The 20,067-nt window shown below is 38.9% G+C and overlaps 1 protein-coding gene across 1 annotated transcript in view; it reads left to right on the forward strand.

The window, feature by feature from the left end:
• The window catches only part of Asxl3 (ASXL transcriptional regulator 3), a 109,158-nt gene that overhangs the window by 26,027 nt on the left and 63,064 nt on the right, over positions 1–20,067 (forward strand). Inside the window, exons 4-6 of the mRNA XM_015987193.3 lie at positions 4,720–4,837; positions 5,826–5,945; positions 16,209–16,372. Coding sequence (XP_015842679.3) covers positions 4,720–4,837; positions 5,826–5,945; positions 16,209–16,372 — 402 coding nt within the window. The remainder of the gene's footprint in view (positions 1–4,719; positions 4,838–5,825; positions 5,946–16,208; positions 16,373–20,067) is intronic.

Here is a 20,067-nt window from a genome sequence, read left to right on the forward strand (position 1 = left end):
AGGTTTGCTTCCTTCTGGCTTTAAAAGGATTGGATGTAGAGTTGTTCAGTAAAGCAGTCTGTTGGCATTCCAAAATAGGGAGTAGCCTGACAAGTAGAGGTACCTCAGTGGTACTGTACCCCTAAAATGAATGTAGACTAAAGCAGTAAGACCAAGTAGCTAATGCTGAAGTTAGAACCTTAGTGTAGATGAACCCCTAGGGCCACCACTGGCCTAGTGGAGAATAAAACAGTGTTTCCATGATGTCATAATGGAAAAGCAATTTCCTTCTTTCAGGGCACCCTTGTATGCACACACCGCCATAGGTGTCAAAACAAGTTTTCCTGATCTCTTTTCCTTAACTTATCACATACATGTATTTTTAAAGTTAAGGAAAATTCATTCTATGGAAAATAAATTCTATAATATCTTTATGCTAAGACTCTTTGTATTTATTTTATATATTATATATTCATTATATATATATATATATATATATATATATATATATGTATGTATATAAAACCAAAATTCCAAGGGACATGTACTATGAAAAAGACACTCCTGATTTGAAAGAGAACCACCAAAAACCCAGAGGCTTCAGTGGAAGGAGTCTGGCTGTGTTCATCATCCCCTGGTATACAGATAAGTTCATGGTGGTACTTAGCAGATAGCACATTTTGCTGACCTCAGGGTGCCTGTGGTCTGGAGTTACCTTATTTTAACACATTATTTATAAACAGAAAAACGGACCTAAAAAATTAGATTTGAGTCAGACATGGTTAGCAGGAGGGTTGCAGGTCCGAGCCCAGACTGGGAAATGTGGTCACACTTTGTATCAAAATATAATTTACAGAAGGCTGAAATGTGGCTCAGTGTTGGAGTGCTTGCAGAGAGTGTGCAAGGCCCTGGGTTTAATCTCAGTACTTACAGAAATCAGCGAGCAAGGATTAGATTTGGTGAAGCAGCTTCTGGCCTCCCTGGGGGTGTGTGGGCCCTTGCTTACTTCAGTCTCTTCCTCTGCTCTCCTCTTCCCTCTCCATACCACCCATGCTCAGTCTCTTCCTCTGCCCCCTCCATACCACCCATGCTCAGTCTCTTCCTCTTCCCTCTCCATACCACCCATGCTCAGTCTCTTCCTCTGCCCCCTCCATACCACCCATGCTCAGTCTCTTCCTCTGCCCCCTCCATACCACCCATGCTCAGTCTCTTCCTCTTCCCTCTCCATACCACCCATGCTCAGTCTCTTCCTCTGCCCCCTCCATACCACCCATGCTCAGTCTCTTCCTCTTCCCTCTCCATACCACCCATGCTCAGTCTCTTCCTCTGCCCCCAACATACCACCCATGCTCAGCCTCTTCCTCTGCTCTCCTCTTCCCTCTCCATACTTCCAGTGCTCTTCAGAGAACTGTGAAGAATTGACATGCAGGAAGTTGGAGTTGCTGGCTTGAGCATAACTGAAGACAGTTATATACTGCCTCTTTACCAATAAACAGTCTGTTTTTCCATGAAGGAAAGGCACACTGTGCCATCAGGTATCCAAGTGCCTAGTAGGCAGGAAGCATGTCGAAATACCCTTACTTAGAGACATCTGGGCTATCTGATGACTCTCACTGTAAACAGCATTGTATTGTCTTTTGTTAATGTTATGTTGTGCCCAGTGTCTATCATTATGTTGTGTGTGTAGGGTGTGCCCAGTGTCCATCATTATGTTGTGTGTGTAGGGTGTACCCAGTGTCCATCATCATGTTGTGTGTGTAAGGTGTGCCCAGTGTCCATCATCATGTTGTGTGTGTAGGGTGTGCCCAGTGTCCATCATTATGTTGTGTGTGTAGGGTGTGCCCAGTGTCCATCATTATGTTGTGTGTTTAGGGTGTGCCCAGTGTCCATCATTATGTTGTGTGTGTAGGGTGCCCAATGTCCATCATCAAATGCACTCTTCTTCCTGTGAAGAGTTGGACTCCTCTGGACAGCTGCTGATGGAGTCTAAAGAGATGCATTGTAGTTTGTGGCATCAGGACTCTGCTTTACAGTCTGATGCCATAGGAAACAGACATGACCCCTTTTTTGTTGTCTGACCTCTGAGTGCTGCTTGGAATTAAATTGTGTGTGTGTGTGTGTGTGTGTGTGTGTGTGTGTGTGTGTGTGTGTGTGTGTTTTCAGGGGCATGTGCCTGTATGTATGCATATTAAGGCCAAGAGAGGATGCTCGGTGTCTTCCTCTATCTTCCTCTGTTGTTATCTGTTTTTTTTTTTTCCCTTTACAATAGGTCTCTACCACACAACAATGGTGTGTGACTTTGTCTGGCTTTTACATGGGTGTTAAGGATTCAAACTCAGGTCTTTACACTTGCATGACAAATATTCCTAGTCTCTGAACTATCTCGACAGCCCCAATACTTGTTTTGCAAGGGCATAGCAAAGAACCGTGTGTGCTTCTCATATACTTAAAACAATTTTGTTTATGTAATATGTATGTAGTTTGTATTGCCCACAGTGCTCAGTGGGGCATTTTTATTATTATTATTATTTTTTTTTTTTTTTGGTTTTTCGAGACAGGGTTTCTCTGTGTAGCTTTGCGCCTTTCCTGGAGCTCACTTGGTAGCCCAGGCTGGCCTCAAACTCACAGAGATCCGCCTGGCTCTGCCTCCCGAGTACTGGGATTACAGGCGTGCGCCACCACCGCCCGGCTTATTATTTTTTAAAATAGTGTTTTGGAAGGTATTATTCAAATTTACATGTTTATGAAATGTCATTTGGATGGACTCCACATTAGCATTTCTTTATCCTACCTGATAATAATTCACAGCAGCCATAGTTTTTATTCTTGCATTCCATCTGCCATAGTTTCTATCCAATTGTTAAATCTTTGGTTGTAGAGGCCTCTCAGCTCTAGAAACTGAAGGTGAAAGTTTTTATGTATTCTTATTATTACTGATCATGAATTAGAAAAGAAGCATGGTATCTTTGACTTTCTGTACAGGTCTAGGCCATTAGTTAGTTAATTTCTTTTATAGTTAATCAACACTTTCCATAATATAATCCCCTGACATCACGTGCTCACACGGAGAGGGTATTTTTAGAAGGCTTATATTTCGCCAGGAGGAATTGAAGTTGGTGATACCTGGACACATAGAGATTCATTGCTGTATTTACTGGCTGCCTTTATTCTCCTGTGTAGATTTACGCAGTGGGTAAAGAAGACTTCGGTTGTAATTAGAAGCACTGATTTGCCTAATTCTCTTGTATTGTTAGGTTCTTACCTACAGAGTGCTTTGAGTTCTTTTATAAGAGACGAGAAAGATTTATGCAAGTATGTTACACAATTTATGCCCAATTACATACACAGCTTGAAGAAAGAGTAAATTCTTAAATACTTTATGGCACATGTGGCCTCATTAAATATATTATTGACAGCAAGCTAAGATGAGATGGATGGATGGAGTCTTTGTATCTCAGATTCCTCAACAGTGCCTGGGACTTCACAAAAACTCTCTAAATATAAGAATCCCAGGGGGTTATCTCTAGTAAATATATCATTTATAATAAATTCTCCAACTCTTCCATCTGTCATGTGGCTTTAAATCTCATCTGACTTTGCCTCCAAATATTGTTTAATTTTTCATTTCTGTAACTATGTGATTGCTAAATCTTATGGTCAACGAGTGAAACATACAGCTCATACCCTGTATAAATAAGAGCACATTATTTTTGACAGTCAAGACATACACAGCCAAGGCAGTATTTCAGAAGACTGTGACAACTGTTGGTCAGAGCACATTAATCATAACTGAGACATGGTAAAATTAGTAGAAATTGCACAGAAACCAGGAACAAAAAGGTTTGAGACCAGTCTGTGGCCAGCCTTTTAACCTTTTGAGGAATTTCAGCATTCCTACGGCTTTAGCTTTTAATGGCTTTTCCTGTTTCGTGTGCTTAAAACCCTTTTTATTACAGGTAATTTTCTGCCTAAAGCGATTCGCTAGATAAAACTGTATTTCAAAACTTTCAAATGCCTTTTATTATATTATCATCACTATGGCGGACTCATTTATGAAACACAAAGCATTCCCATTTTGAAGAGATTTATTCTCCTATCTATTTTTTCTTGGATTTGCCCAAACCCTGTCATGTTCGTGTTCTGAAGGTTAATGCCAAAGTCAAGAAGACAGAAGCCAAGGGCTGCAAGCTTTCCAAGATTAGGACTGATTCCCTTCACAGAAATAAATGATTCCTGCCATGTTCGGTGATTTTGTGCAGCGCTCCCCACGGCTGAGTGAATGCATCAATACAGTAGTTCTTACATGCCGTACATACTGATGACACCCGGTGTTAACTGATTGACTGAGCAGCGCACAGGAGACAGAGCACCTGCGAGAGAAGTGCAGACACATATATTTTTATCCTGGTTTTGAAACATTTATTTTACATTTATTTTACTTGGGAGCCCTAGTATCAAGTTCCACCGGCTTTCAAGGCACACTGCTAAGGTAGAATAAGCCGTTCCGTGGTGTTTTGTTATCAGAATTAGACCGAAAATGGCCTCAGGCTTAAACCCCTTTGCCAAAGCTCAATTTTATGCTTTTGAGGGAAAATGGACAAAGGTGATTACCAAGAATCCTGACAAGTCAGGGGCTCTGTGGGATTGGAGATAGTCATGAGCAAGTGGATCATGTAATTCAATAACCAGAAATCACTGTGGATACGTTTTTATGTTATATTTTATTATCGTGTTTTATAGGCTTTGAGGCAGCAGCAGAAAAGAAGAAATGGAGTCTCAATGATGGTGAACAAGACTGTTCCTCGTGTTGTTTTGACACCATTAAAGGTGTCTGATGAGCAGTCGGATTCGCCTTCAGGTAAAGAGCTAAAATATTGTATGCTTGGCCAGTTCCTTCCCGGAGGAGACTTTCTCACGGAGAGGGATGGCTTGATTTTTTTTTTTTAAATTGGAAAGATACTTTCATGTGAGGTTCAGTTTTATACATATGTCCATATATCTATAATGTGCATTTGTGTTATACATGTGTTCCTATCTTGGACTTTCTCAGTAATTTAAAACTGTAGAGTATTTCCCAATTGTCATGTTTTAAAGGCACCGGCCTCTTCATCAAGTGACTTAATTTGCTAATGTCAGTAGGTGTGAGAGATGGATCCTGATGCTGGTGGGTTTGTTGTCCTTCCATTAGCTTTCTCTTGAATGTTGAACTTGAGTTCTGGACCACACGCTGGTGTGCAACACCACGGAAACTAGTTTTTCTCTCGAGTGTGAATTTGATTTTCAGCGAAGCCTAGAATCCTTTGAGTGTCTGTGTTCTCGCGACATCCTTGTCACCTCTGTGAAGCCCTGACCTGCTCTTCTAATTTGCCTCCTGTCACTTTATCAGCTGTGAACTGTTGAATTCATTATGGACTAGTGTTTGCATTTTCTGTTCCTGCTTCAGTATAATGCTGGTGATTAAGGTCTGGTTCTTCCTTTTCTTCCATTTCCTTCTTCCTGCATCCTTCTCTCTGTCTCATATCGTCTCTAAATGGCATGGTAGTGTTGGAGCTTATTCATGTGTTTTTACAAAGATCTAACTCTTTCATTTAAAAGCTGTTTGATCAGTGAATGCATGTCAAACTCTGCTATTAGGCCATCTGTTCTTGCTTTTTTGTCCAGGTTGATTGATTTATTGGCCTTTTCTCTTTATATCCAATAGGGGAATCAGATTGTGGCTAAGGTAGTATATTAACTCAGGAAAAGAAAAAGGAGATTATATCTGTGGTTCTTAAAACAATTTTAGATGTTTCTTGTCAAGGACAGGGAGAGAAAGATAATGGCATAATAACTATTTCCTTTTTTAGGATCCGAGTCTAAAAATGGGGAAGCAGACAGTTCAGATAAAGAAATGAAACATGGGCAAAAATCTCCCACTGGAAAACAAACAAGTCAGCACTTAAAACGCTTAAAAAAGTCTGGTTTAGGTGAGTACCAGTTCACATTTCAGAGATGTATGTCTTTTAAAAGAACAGAATTTTTTTTTTTAGTGGTTAAACAAGAAAACTGAAAATACCCTTCGTTCATCTAAACAAAAAAAAATTTGCTAAATTGGGAAGCATTGTAGTTTCAGTTGAGTCTCAAGCTTGAAACAAAATATAATGTTATTGGATAAAGCAGAGGGTAAAGATAGCAAAATTAATGTGAAATATGTTTTCAAGTAATTACCTGTGTAAGCAGGATTCTGTCTAACATGCAGTATTGTATCGTGGCCTTCCTTTATTAGGATATTCTAGACTCTGGGAAAATGAGGCTCTTTGGAAGGATGTATTTAGTTGGAGAAGGTGTTGTCATGGGGTCTGCTGCAGTAGGGTTGCCCTGCCTTGGTTTTTGTTTGAGATGCTTGAAATATTCAGTAGCATCTGTCCACAAAACAGAAACAGTATACAATTCCTGAGCGGTGTGGGGGACACTGTCCAATGATCTTGCTATTAACAGTGGATTTTGTTCTGGATGCTTGCTTTTGCTTTAGTAAGGATCTGCAAGGAGTGTACTGAAGTATGAGAATTAAGACAAACATGAGTGTTTCCTGAGCTGACACTTGTAACTAACCCCCTACACACCTTGTTGAGGGACCTGGGCCCACTGACTTCACCTTTGAATAGACACAATGATGATGTAACCTAGAGCATTAGAATATTTGAGAGCTGAGTGTAGTGCTTAAATATCTCAGTGTGTGATTAAGTGCCTTCCACAAAATGCTAAGGACCTGAGTTCAAATCCCCAGAGGCTACCTCATGGTCTTGCATGTCTGTAACCCTAGCACTAATGGGGAGTTGAGGTAGAGACAGGCATGTCACAAGCTTGCTGGTCAACCAGTCTAGCCAATCGTTGAGCAGTAGCAAGTTCAGTGATAAAGTGAAGAGCAATTGAAGAAGCCATTGCTTCTTCATGCACATGCACACACATGCATGCATACCCACATGATGTGTGAGGGTGTGTGTGTGTGTGTGTGTGTGTGCGCGCGCGCACGCAATGCATGTAACCCCATGTTGCCACAACTCCCTCATACTCTCAGGAATATTTGATAAAGGTAGTCAGTAAAAACCATGAACTTACCAACCTGAACTTTTTTTTTTTTTTTTACTGTGCCTGCCACCTGCTTCTCAATGTAGTCCTCTTTTTATTTATTTATTTTATTCTTATTTTTGGTAAATTTCACCCAGATTGTAACTAGTTGTTGACTGGTTTGATAGTTTTATTTATTGCCTACTGTATGCTAGAAAATTTACTAAATCCTGGGACACACTTTCACTAAAAAGCATTGGGATAGGACTGGTGGATCCTTAGATAAAATATTTGTGGGAAAGGAGTAGCAATTTTTAATTTAATTCTTTAATATGGCATGGTTATCTATTTTCTAAGGCTTTTATAGTTATTTCCTACAACCCCAAATGTGTCTCTGTGTGTTGGGTAATCACCATACATACACACACACTGACAGGTTTTTCTGGTCTGAGTGTTTAAAGTAATTCCTAAAGTGGGAAATTCTGAATGGCACATACAGAATGACATCTGAGCCACACGTACACACACGTGTTCATTCTCTGGACAAACCCAGGCATGATTTAAAGATCAGTGACATTTAATTAAAAAGAGTGTGCTATCCATGCAGGGTGGCACACCTCTGTGATCCTAGCACTTGGGAGTTCAAGGCTGGAGCTTTACCAGGAATTCAAGTCTAAGTGAAAAAACCTAGCCAGTTATGGCTACATAGCAAAATTGTCTCCCAAAACAAAAATGAAGCTGGGTGGAGTGGTGAATGACTTTGATTCCCATACTCAGGAAGCAGAGGCAAGCAGATCTTTGTGAGTTCGAGGCCAGCCAGGGCTCCATAGTGCATCGTAAGATATTATCTCGAAATTAATTAGTTGATTACTAATCTACTACAATTTCAGCAAAATGAATGACATACAAGGACAGTATTTAGGATGATCTTCCTTGGCATGCCTGGTTTGGGTCATACTGTGTTATCAGAAGCCCCAGGTCTTGGATCTTTTCCATTTGGGATCTTATGTGTTATGGTTATCACCTTGAAGTCCATACTGAAGTAGAGAGGATCAGAATTGCTTTGGGGGTTTATTGTCTTATTGTTTTACTTTGAGGGTCAACTGAAAGACAGGGTGACAGGCAGCTTCTCTAGGTAATCATGCACACAACGGGCCATCTCACATGTTGTGAGTAGTTTCTTAGATGATTTTGCTGCATGCAAGGACAAAATAGTGGGAATAATGATGCTGTTTTCTAGGAGAGATGAAGAGAATCATAGTCCGTGGTTAAGGGACTGGTTGGACCAGATGTGTCAGCCTTTTAAAGCTAGGACAGGGAATTGTCTTCTACAAAGTTTACACTTAAGAACTGCATTCATAATACTTTAATTGACGTTATGATTTCATGTTGAGCTCCATTCAAAGCTATCCTGCGCCTGTTGATTGGACTCATCTGGGTAACGTTTGATATAATGTCACATTTAATTCTTTAGCTGTATACAATAAAATGATTTCCATTTTCAGTCTGAGCTCCAGAAGGTTAAGAAGGCTTTATCACAGCTAAGATCCAGGCTCAGGCATGCGCAACTGCAGTTCTACCATTCATCTTAGACAGAGCTACCCTGCATCCAATGGCTGCAGTTTTCACTGGGGAACCACCTCATTCTATATCGGTTGAAGCGTCTGCCTAAGTGTTAAAGTACAGGCACTCTAGTTGCACATGGCAAAAGAGGTAGCACTTTTAAGATCTCTTGGCAAACACTGTATGAAACCAAAGAAGCAAGTGTTGGGATTTAAAATAAGTCTAAAGTAGAAACAGCCTGTGATCACCGGGAAGCAACTGTGACTGCTGAAGCTAGCAAGCCACTGAACAGAGGGGCTTAGTTTGTCCAGTGAAGTTGGCAGTGCTCACTAACGTTCTAGTAGACACCAACATTAGAAATGAAAACTGAGGAGAAGTAGAGGAAAGAATCCCCAGGCTGACCATCTTCAGACAAACCACCTCGTCCAGCTTTTTAAATTATCCAAAAAAAATTTTTATTATATTTAATTGTTGGGTGGTGGCAGGTGGGTGCATGCAAGCTATGGCATGCATGTGGAGGTCAGAGGACAACTTCTGGTAGTTGGTTCTCTTCTACCATGCAGTTCCTGGGGGTTGGACTCAGGTCTTCAGGACTGATGACAAACATCCTGTCCTGCTAAGTCATGTTCCCGGCCCAGATAGTGATTTTTAAAATGTTCTGTTAGAGTCCGGATATTTGGTATTCTCCTTGTCATGGTGCTGTTGGGTCTGCTAGAATAGAGATTGTCCTGTCCTTCCTTGTCATCCTCCCACACCTTTTGTGGCCCTTCCGTTTGGTAGCTGCTGAGAGAATATTGGACAAATGAGGGAGAGAATATGTCGACTGAATGTGCTAGTGAGTCAGTCAAGATAAATAAGGAGTAAGTTTTCAATGACTTCTGTCTCCCTGGATGACGCTGTGTCTTTAGAGAAGAGCATTCTAAATGAACTCGTGTATAAATGCAGAATCAGAAGGAAGGAATGCCCCCCCCGCCCGCCCGCCCACCCACGCCAGCTGGGGGTACCACCTCATCCGTTTCTCCCACCTGACTCAGATACACTTTAGTGTCAGAACTGCTTTGAACTTACTTGACCTTCTTTAAGAATGGGTAGCTTTCCTTATGTGCTGAAACTATTTTAAATTAGAACATACACCATAAGTTTCTTCTAATTTCAATTAGCAAGGTTAAAAGCAGTCAAAAGGATACTTCATGGTATAAGCCTAAATTTTCATTTTCATGGTAAGATTCCCCTAGCAGGATAAAAAGTCACTTCTAATTATCCCACATGCACTGAATCACCCTCCACCCACATATGCACAGCCTTCCTCAGGACTGACAGCTTGGGTTGGAGCGGTCCATCACTGTTACTGCCAGTGAACCTGGATCAGTGGTCACTGTCACCTAGATAGCTGGCTTGACATTCTCTTTGGGTGCCCCAAGATGGGATCACATTCATCTACCAGTGTCGTATTCTGTGGAATATTTCAGCTGGCTTAACTATCTTCTGCGCTGTTTCTTGCCCCTTCCTCTTTCATGTTTTATAATTTCACATATCTTCCCTCACCCCAGCTAAAATATAAGTGACTTAAATTCAGGGTCACTGACCTAAGCCAGTTGTTAATTGTACCTTCTACTCAGTCACACAGTAGGAGTTTAAAAGTGTTTGTTAAACAAGCCCAAGCCTTTAATGGATGTCTCTGAGGGAGTTTTAATAATGTCCTCATTGAACCCAACTTCTGGGATTCCTTCCAACATTAATTTTTTTTGTTTAATCTTTTTGTAATACAGAATTAAAATTCTGCTGGTTTTAAAGAATGTTCCATATTTGAAAAATAAATCCATGCAGAAAAACAAAAATGAAAATTGGATAATAATTCTGTATGTCATTCAAAATATCCTCATTGTTTTCTAAAAGTTGTTTGGCATTGCTTAATATTATCTATTTTTCCAGAGATTATATATACCAGGACTCTGTTTTAACTAAAATACTAAGTTTTCTTAAAGTGGGGACAAATAAGAAACAGAAGAATTTTTCTTTTTGTTTTTTATTGAAAATAGATTTCTTTCATACATTATATCCTGATTATGGTTTTCCTTCCCCCAGCTCCTCCAAGATTTTTCCCACCTCCTCTCCCATCCAGATCCACACCCTTTCTGTCTCTCCTTAGAAAACAAACAGGCATTTAAAGAATAATGCTAAAATAAAATAAAGCAAAATCTAATTGGAATAAGACAAAACAAAAAGAGAACAACCAGAAGGAAAAGATCCAAAGAACAAGCTCAAGATGCATACATAGAAAAAGAGACACATGTTCTTACACACAGGAATCCCCCACAAACACAAAGATGGATGCCATAGTGTATATGCAAGGGACCTGTCAGGTTGATTAAAAAAAAAATTGCCCTGTCAGAACCTTGGGAGCCCAAGAACCTGCCGGTAAATTTGGTTTGTGTTGGACATCTACTGCAAGGCCAACAGTGGCCTTAAGACTCACTCTATTGGAGAGAACTGAATTTCCCATTTTGAGTGATTATCAATTGGGCATATCTTAAAAAAATAGAGGGCATGGGGAACATGTGAAAATGGAAACCTCACATTGTTAAACACTGACTTCAGATCTGTCTATAGCTCTCCAGAGTTACTAAAACTGTGAAAACAACCTGAGCCATGAAGATGGTTGAGCAGATAGATAAAGATGCCTGTTGTCAAGCCTGTTTGGGCATCTCTTTAGACATGGGGTATACTAGAATTGATTGTGAACTCTTACTTGTTTGGGCCTTTCCTCTTGTTTGCCTGGGGTGTGTGTGTGTGTGTGTGTGTGTGTGTGTGTGTGTGTGTGTGTGTGTGTGTGTGTGTGTGTGTTTCTTCCCTCTTCCTTGGTGCATTTGACACCTTACTTGTGCATGTTGCCATCAGAAACTCCTCCTGATCCACAAATGCATGTGCCCAAGTAGGATGTGACTACAGAACTCTCTGAGCACACTAAGCAAGGGACTAATTACCAGGGCCTTGGCTGGACACGTGCCCCCGATTTTTATCACAAAATGGAGCCTCTTGTGTGTAGTGCTGAGCCTTTCTGTGGGTTCTCCTGTCTTCTCTGCCTGCCTCTTCTGCCACAGTCCTCCAGGCAAAGTGTCTGGAAATTCGACACTAAGGGGACTTCATGCTTTTCCTTCTGTGGGCACTGTAGGGAGATGTGCAGTGCCAGCTTTAATGAGATAAGACAATCATATATAATTGGATTGTTCTTAAGCCAATTAAGAATACATGTGTGAGGATAATTAAAATGGAATTAAACGTTCTCTATAAGAGCAAATTTAGTTAAGCCGTTCTGTCTTTTTGTCAGAATTATAAAACATAGCTTTGCTTAGGTGGACATTTTGAGCATACGTCTTTATTTGGTTTAGTCATAAATGACTGTGTGCCACTCAGGGGAGAGGGTGGTGGTGGTGGTTCTCCTCGTCTTCTTCCCTTTCCCCTCCCCTCCTCACTCCTTCTCCTCTTCCTCCTCCTCACCTTTCATTAAGAGAGCTTAGGATAACGATAAAGTTACCTACACTACCTTAAGTTAATTATTAAGCTATTTATATTTTGCTTACTGTATGTGAGAGAAAGCCTCCTTGTAACTTTTTTATGTGTAACTTTATTTTCTATCTTAAAGTTAACTTCGGAAATGTATAAACATAAAGTTTTAGGGCTTGGGGATTTGGTTGAATAGAGAAAGTATTTCCTGTACCAGCCTGAGGACTTGAGTTTGATCTCTAACACTCATATAGAAAGCTGGTCACAAAGACATACACTTATAATCCCATTTCCAGAAGGATCTGTGGGGCTCACTGTCATGTAGCCTAGCCAGTTGCTGATACTCTAGCATCAGTGAAAGACTGTCCCCAAATAGGAGGTGGAGAGCAATTGAGAAAGACAGCCCATGTCAACACTAGTTTCCCACAAATGTGCATACATGTGAATGTGTACCCACATATATGCTTACTCCTCCAACACATGAGTATGTGCATACAAAAAAATCAGTTTATCTTTATTCAGCAATATTGTCAAAAATTCACAATGCTGTATAGTTCATTAAAAAAATTTGCTTTTAATTATATCTGCCCATTAAATCAGTTCCGTGTCTAGAACTGTTTCAATGTTTTTCATTACTATTTATGATTATGCAGTTTCTTCTCAGGAATTTCTAATTTTATTAGCTTAATTTAAAAAAAAATACGGCCTTTTAATATTGATAGCTATCATTATTCTTTTCTACCACATGGATCTCCGCTACTTTGTTGAGTTTTTATTTAGTGCTTATTTTATTAAATTCATGATTTGAGCTCTTAACTCTTGAATGTTCAAACTTTCTCCCCTCCCACACTAAAATGGGCAATTTAGTTTTAAAATCAATTAGCACAGCATTTTATAAATGCTGGCATTGTGTTTCTCCGGCTTCTGAGAAACATATACTAGATGAGGGCGGGCTTGAAGGGTTGCCGGCCTTGTGTTATGAAGCTTAAAGTAAACCTTTTCCACTGGCGAAAGCACTGTGGGTTTATGTCAGTGCTGCAGTGTTTATGGAGACTCACTGGTCAGTGGTGGTGGATTTCCCTGCTGTTCCTGGAGTGACAGTGCAGTGCCTGCCTCTGATAGCTTAGTGCAGTTCACTGTCTTCAGTTTATTGCATGAGTATAGGTGTTGATTTATGAAAGCATTCCGTGTGTTTAGAGTTACTTTTTAATTTGATATGCTAGTTTTTGTCCATGCCTGTTGAGACCTCTCCTGCCATTGTAACGACAGTTTGTTTTCCTACTTCTTTCAGCTGCATGTTTTGAACCTGGCCTGTTTATTCGGAGGCTCAGGTCATTCCTTACACATGCAATGGATGGCCAGTTCCATTCTCAGCAATGTTTCCTATGTTTGTTCTCTTGGCTAAGTCAATGTGGTGTTGTTTCTTTTTGTTGTTTTCAATCTGTTATTAGTATTTTTTCAGCTTATCTAGGTGAATTTTTATCTCTTAAAAGCAATAGATATCTGGACTTTTTACACTTTAAATCTCATATAAAATTTTGGTTATGTTTGTTGTGGTTTTCTTGGACTTAATTTTAGTTTTTCTTTCCTCTTCTTCAATGCCTGCCATTTGATGTTTTTCTTCTGTTTATTGTTTTGGAAATTTGTTCTTTTTATGTTCTTCTGAGGCTACCTGTAGAGTTTTAATAAAACTTACTTTCATTGTCCATGTTTTATACATATTCTCATTTCAAGTGCACCTTATTTCTATATACATAACTTATTTCCACTTTGCTTTAACTTCTCTTAGTCATTAGTGATATTACTTAAAATTAGTATTTATATCAAAGCACTCATGATTATTTGACTTTTAGTTCCCCGTTGCTGATACAGTTGTGCATTCCCTTCTTTGATAGAAATTATTGGTCAATCACATCCAGTAATAGCTCTATCATCAAGATATTCTTAGGAATAGGATTTCTGTTTGGGATATTTAAATGTTCTCGAAAGTTGCCATTTTGAAAAACACAGCTACTAATGATGTTCTAAGTTGATCTTTTGTTTCTCTTGGTCCGGTGAAGACAGCACGCTGTCTCTGTGATCTATTAGAAACTCTCTGTTCATCTCATCGCTCTTCCTTATGATTAGTTCTTGTACAAAATGGCTGCAAAGAATTTTTAAATTTGATGTTTGGACAGGTTTCAACGTAGATGGAAATGGGAGCGAGTACATATTTTTCATGAGATTTGGTGTTCTGCTTTAGCTGAGAGCCCTTATATTAAAAATATTTCCCTCTAAGATTTCAGACATCACTTCTGCCGTACTCAGCCTCTCATTCTAAAGCAATGTAGATAGGCATTCTGACCATGTGTAGCAGTCCCTGTAGTTCTTTGCTTTTAATTTGTTGTTTGGGAATTTCAATATGTGTATCATAGTTTGATCAAATCCATTCAAATCCCCCCTTCCAACTTGTGCCATATACCACCACCACCCCTTTTCCATCCCAAATTCATATGTTCTTTTATTGCCTACGTTCACATGGATGTAGGGCCATCCATGAGAACATGGGAAGCCTATCAATGGTTTAAATTGAATAAAACAGAACAAAACAAAATAAAACAAAAAAACTCTCCTCAAAAGCAATCAATTGTTGATAACTTCTCAGCCCACTCCACAAGACAGAATTCACACCTGGTATTGTAACTTGGTTCAATCCCCCATGGCTGGGAGAATGTACTACTATTGTTCTGATAAATGAACATAATCTTCTACTGCCTCCTGAATGCTTGTCTTTATACCCATAAATAATTTCTGTTCTCAACCCTTTTGAGAGAAGCTTCTTTTGGCAGTAGTGATTAACAGGGAGGCTCACAACTGACTGACACGCCTTGCATTTTTGTCTTTAGTCTTTCTTTTTTGTTTAATCATTTAAAACAAAGATCAACACATTGCTTGTTTTCTGTAAAGGACCAGAAAATAAGTAATAGAGGTTTTATGGTGTACTGGATTTCTGTTACAGCTTTTCCACTGTGAAGCATGTTGCAAAAGTAGACCAGAGCATTCCAGAAACTATCAGGAATGGCTGTATCTTAGCAAAACTTTATTCAGCAGAACGGGCATGGGACTAGATGTAGCTTAGAGACCATAGTGTGCTGACTTCTGATTCAATCCATACTCTATAATCACAGGTAGCTCAAGTACCCAGCAATTCCTTCTTCTGTTGTACATATCAGCTGATAATACCTTATAATAGACTGTTGTTTCATTTGTTGTGATTTCCAGTTACAGAGTCTATACACAGATTCCACAGGACACCAGAATGCCTTGAATTGTGGAGTGGTCTGGAAATGTATATTTACCCCTCAGATCTTGCATCTGGAATTTTTATCAGCATTTGCTTCTCAAATTATCATTCTCAAAAACTCCATTCAAGGAAAATTTGTAAGATTATCTGTGCTTACTGTTTGAAACACGGTGGGAGCACACAACTGCTGTTGCTGTTGTCTGCTTATTAAAATGAGGAGTACTGAGCAGGGATGCAGCTCAGCTGGCGAGCATTTGCTGAGCATAGTCAAGGCTCCTGTGTTTAGTGCCCAGCACTGCAAAAATCAACAAATTAAATTAATGAGGTGTTGCTATCATTCGAGTTGAGTTTTAGAGACCATACATAAATATTTGTTCATTTATGCTGCTAAATGTTTCGAAAATTCTGATCAATTTCCAGTTTATAATTACCTGTACCACATACTCAGGATCCTTAAGTATGATGATAGCCTCAAGTTCAAGGCTAGCGTGAATTGGCAGTGAGCTCCAGGCATGCACGGATTGCACTGTAAGACCTTGTTTCAGAAAAATAAAACCAACGAAAAAGGAAGGTATTCATAATTACAAGGCTTTTAAAATTAGGACCTGATGCTAATTTAATTAAATAATTATTGATGGAAATATAGCTAAGGTAGATATAAACCTTAATAATAAAGGTTTTATTTTCTTTATTTCTTCTCTGGAAATCATTTTAGAAGCAATAGAAATAAACTTATTGTTGGATAGATCTGTTCAGTGGCTACATATATACATGTATTCATGTGTGTTTCTTCACTTTAGTAAATTCACACCTCTTCCTTTATTCATCACAGGACACTTGAAATGGACCAAAGCTGAGGACATTGACATAGAGACCCCCGGATCGATTCTCGTCAACACTAACCTGAGGGCATTAATAAACAAGCACACCTTTGCTTCCTTCCCACAGCATTTTCAGCAGTATCTCCTACTTCTGCTCCCAGAAGTGGACAGGCAGGTAAGTGGAGCTCTGCACCTTCCATTCCAGTCCCCATCATACAGTGCAGTCTGTTGTCAAGGCGACTGGTGTCTGAGTGGACAGCTTTACAAAATGTAGTATATAATTTATTTATTCTGTTCAGTTACTGCTGCTGTTGGTTTAGCCCTTTAGTCTGCCAAAATGGAACTATTATTTTTAAAATTCTTAGTAATGAGCCTACTCAAAATTCAAATCACAGTACACTATAGTAGAATGAAAACTCAGCCTACCCACATTGGGAAAGGAAAAGAGAAAAATCAAACATTCTACTATCAAACAAATCTTTGAAGTAGCTGCTCCTTTGCCTAGAAGGAATATTGAAATTTGGTAATAAAAAAAAAGAAAGAAAAAGCAAGGTTTCTGAGAAATTATGTTAATGCTTTTATTCTAACTCTTTCCAAATGGCATTTAAAATTTGTGTTTGCATTTTCCTTCTGAGTGCCCATCATCAAGAATATGGTGCCTATAAATAATCACCTTTAATCTTTTTGCTATAACTAGAGATGCCCTAAATATATTTTTAGAAAGCTTCTAAAGTAAAGAAATACAAATATAGACATGTAAAAGGAGGCATCAATCAACTTCTAAACTGTTCTGTAAGGGAAGAGAAGGAAAAAACTCTTCATGAATTTTTGTTAAAAGTCACAAAAATTATTAAATTCTATCTTGAAAACATATTTTCTGTGATTCTTTTTTATTGGCATAATATATCCATTGTCCTGTAATTCTTATTTCAGTAAATTCTGATGCTGCATTTTTCAGTTCATATATTTAACTAATGTATGTATACTTATGAATTTATATTTTGAACAGACAGGTCCATCTGTGAACTGAATTAGGCAACACTGATTCCATACTTCTATACCTTTCTGAATGATTTTGATAGCTTTCTATATGGTTTCGTTTTCTACTAACTTGCCCACCTCTTTTCATATAAATTTCATTTTGATAACTAATAGCTTGTTAAAATTCCTACATATCTCTTTAATATATTCATCTTTTTGAAAAGATTAATTTGACTTCAGATACATTTCATTGGGGGGGGTGGTTTGCCACTGTTGACAAAAAGAAAATCATCATCTTTTATTGTGTCTCCAGTATATTTTAGATGCTTAAAGATAATAGACAGTAAACACTTAATCAATGCTCATGTCATGAATGATTAAATACACTGTGCTTGGGTGCATGTACTTTTTACAGATTGCTAAAACATGAGGAGAAATGGACAAGCTTAGACTAATAGAAGCTCACAGTGCCTTTCTAAGCACAAATGCAAATGGAAGTATCAGAGACAAATGTAAGAATCTTTCTTTAACCTGCAGATATAAACAGAATTGGAACAAAATGGGTTTTTGAATTAAGAAATCAAGAGTTAACCAGTGGGAGTCTCTGTTATTAGAAGAACAGTAGACTTTGTAAACTTTATAAAGACACTAGAAATAGACTCTGGAAAATTCCTTTAGTATTGAGCTGAAGTCACAGCCTTGTCCTCAACTACCTGCAGTCAAAGCCAAGGTCTTTTGAGTAGAATATAATCTAATAATACCATTGCTTTTGAATACTTTCCCATGTAATTGTCTTTGTTAGGTGACATTTCTCCCCTCATTATTAGTGTATAGTGATTGTACAAAATGATGATTTCCCTTATTAAATTTCTATATATGTGTATAATAGCATTTATCATATCCATGCCCTTGTCATCTGTGGGATCCTTGACCCCACCTAGTGCTGGTCAACTTCCTCTTCCCGAAAAGTCTCCCTTCCAACTGCTTTTTAAGAAAGTACTTTCTCAATACTGGAAAGGAATGCCAAACATCGGAAACATGAAAGCAGGAATAATCAGTATACTATTTAAGTTCCCAAAGAGGAAGAAAGAAAGGCTTGAGGGGGATTGGCAATGAAATAAAAAATGAAGAAAATATAGTCATCATTATCCTTGTTCTTTCACTATCTCTCCTGCTTTTCCTCCTCCTCACCCTACTCTTCTTTCTGGCTTTTTTTTCTCTACCTTTTCTTCCCCCTCAAAAATATATGATTTCAGTTTTGATTCACAACCTTTGAAAGAACTTATAGGGATGAGCCACAGATAGTCATTTTATTTGTTTGTTTGATTGAAAATGGAATTCAGGAGTCAAGAAAAACCTTTGGAGATTCATTTATTAGCATACACAGTTGTTTTCTCCACTTTGACATGTATGTGATTTATATTGTTTACACTAAGGTGTAGCATATACCACATACTCAGTAAGTACTAGTGAAATGAAGAAATAACAAATTGTCCTAGATTTAGCCAAAGATTCACTAACCCAAGAGACCATGGTGTGAGCCTGATATTTTATTCAAGCTGCAGCAGTTTATATTACTCCATTTATTTCCTAGCTACTGTAAGAAAGAAATATAAATGAATTTGGCACAATACCCACTCGTGAATAACATTTGTCCCTTTGGGAGATTATTTATTCAAGAAATATTTACAGAGCATGCATTGAGTGTTGTCTACTTGATGAATGCAGGGAGTGTGTGAGCTAGCTGTGTGGGTAGGCATAAGGGAGCAGAAACCCTCACATTGCAATGCAGTGCCCTTTCTTTGTAATTAAGGAGTAAGATTAATGCATGTGTAGGTCTACACCAAACTTAGCAAGACGACTGGAGCGCGTAAGTGTCAAAACAGAAGCATAAAGTCCTCTACAGTCATTGAAGATGAAAGCAGTCAACCCAAATGCAGTATTAGAGAAAACTGTAGTGGGGAAGAAGGGTGCAGTGGAGCCTGGAAGCACTGAAAAGTGCTTTTACCATAAAGAGCATCTTCCAGAAGGAGAGCTTGGCCTTCGCAAACTGCCCACATGACTTTCCGGTAGATTCAGTCCTCTGTATGACTGACATTGGGAGGAATTCTAGAATACTGTGAAGAAAGGCACCTTGCCCCACAAACTTTAAGACCTGGTTTCAGGCTAACTAGATTCTTGGAACTTTGTGTGAAACCAGTAGAAACCAATCAAAGATATTTTTTCAAGTGAGAAGTGATGCACACATATGATTAGTGCCTAGACATAGAGGAGGATGAGAGGGTTAATAAACATGCAATGCTTATTTTCTCTCAGGAGCCAGTAGCCCTGTGAGTGATGGATAGGACAGGTGAGACAAAGGGGGACTGGGTTGCAGAAAGTATAGTTGTTTAGATAAGAAATGGTGGTCTGACCTTGGGAATTAGCCTTGGAAATATAAAGAAAACACAGAATTCTATACTTATTTTCACCACAGTAGGTCCAAATAGCAGATTGTCTGTGGTGTGGGGTTCTTGAAGGAGCAGAAAACTACTAAGATTTTGTCTTTGGGATTTTGGAAGGACATAACCCACTATTGGCCTTGTCAGCATTTGGAAAAAAGAAATTTGGGCCATATTTTCTCTTCTCTCCCCTTCTCTCTTCCTCTTTCTCCCTTCTCCTCTCATTCCCCATTTCTCCCTCTATTACACTACAAAAAGTAGTTCCTGTTTCCTCTGAACAAAGTGGGCTTGATATTGTCGCCTGGAAGAATAATGTGTGGCTGACTTGATACAAGCTGCCTATGGTACTGATCCCTGAGCTTAGCTTAAAAGTTTCCAGATTGCTACAAATACCAGACTAGACTAGAATGAGTGAGGAAGGCAGGAGAATGCAATCTGATTGCATCAG

Source organism: Peromyscus maniculatus, chromosome 19 (genome assembly GCF_049852395.1).
Source record: "Peromyscus maniculatus bairdii isolate BWxNUB_F1_BW_parent chromosome 19, HU_Pman_BW_mat_3.1, whole genome shotgun sequence".
Classification (NCBI taxonomy): domain Eukaryota; kingdom Metazoa; phylum Chordata; class Mammalia; order Rodentia; family Cricetidae; genus Peromyscus; species Peromyscus maniculatus.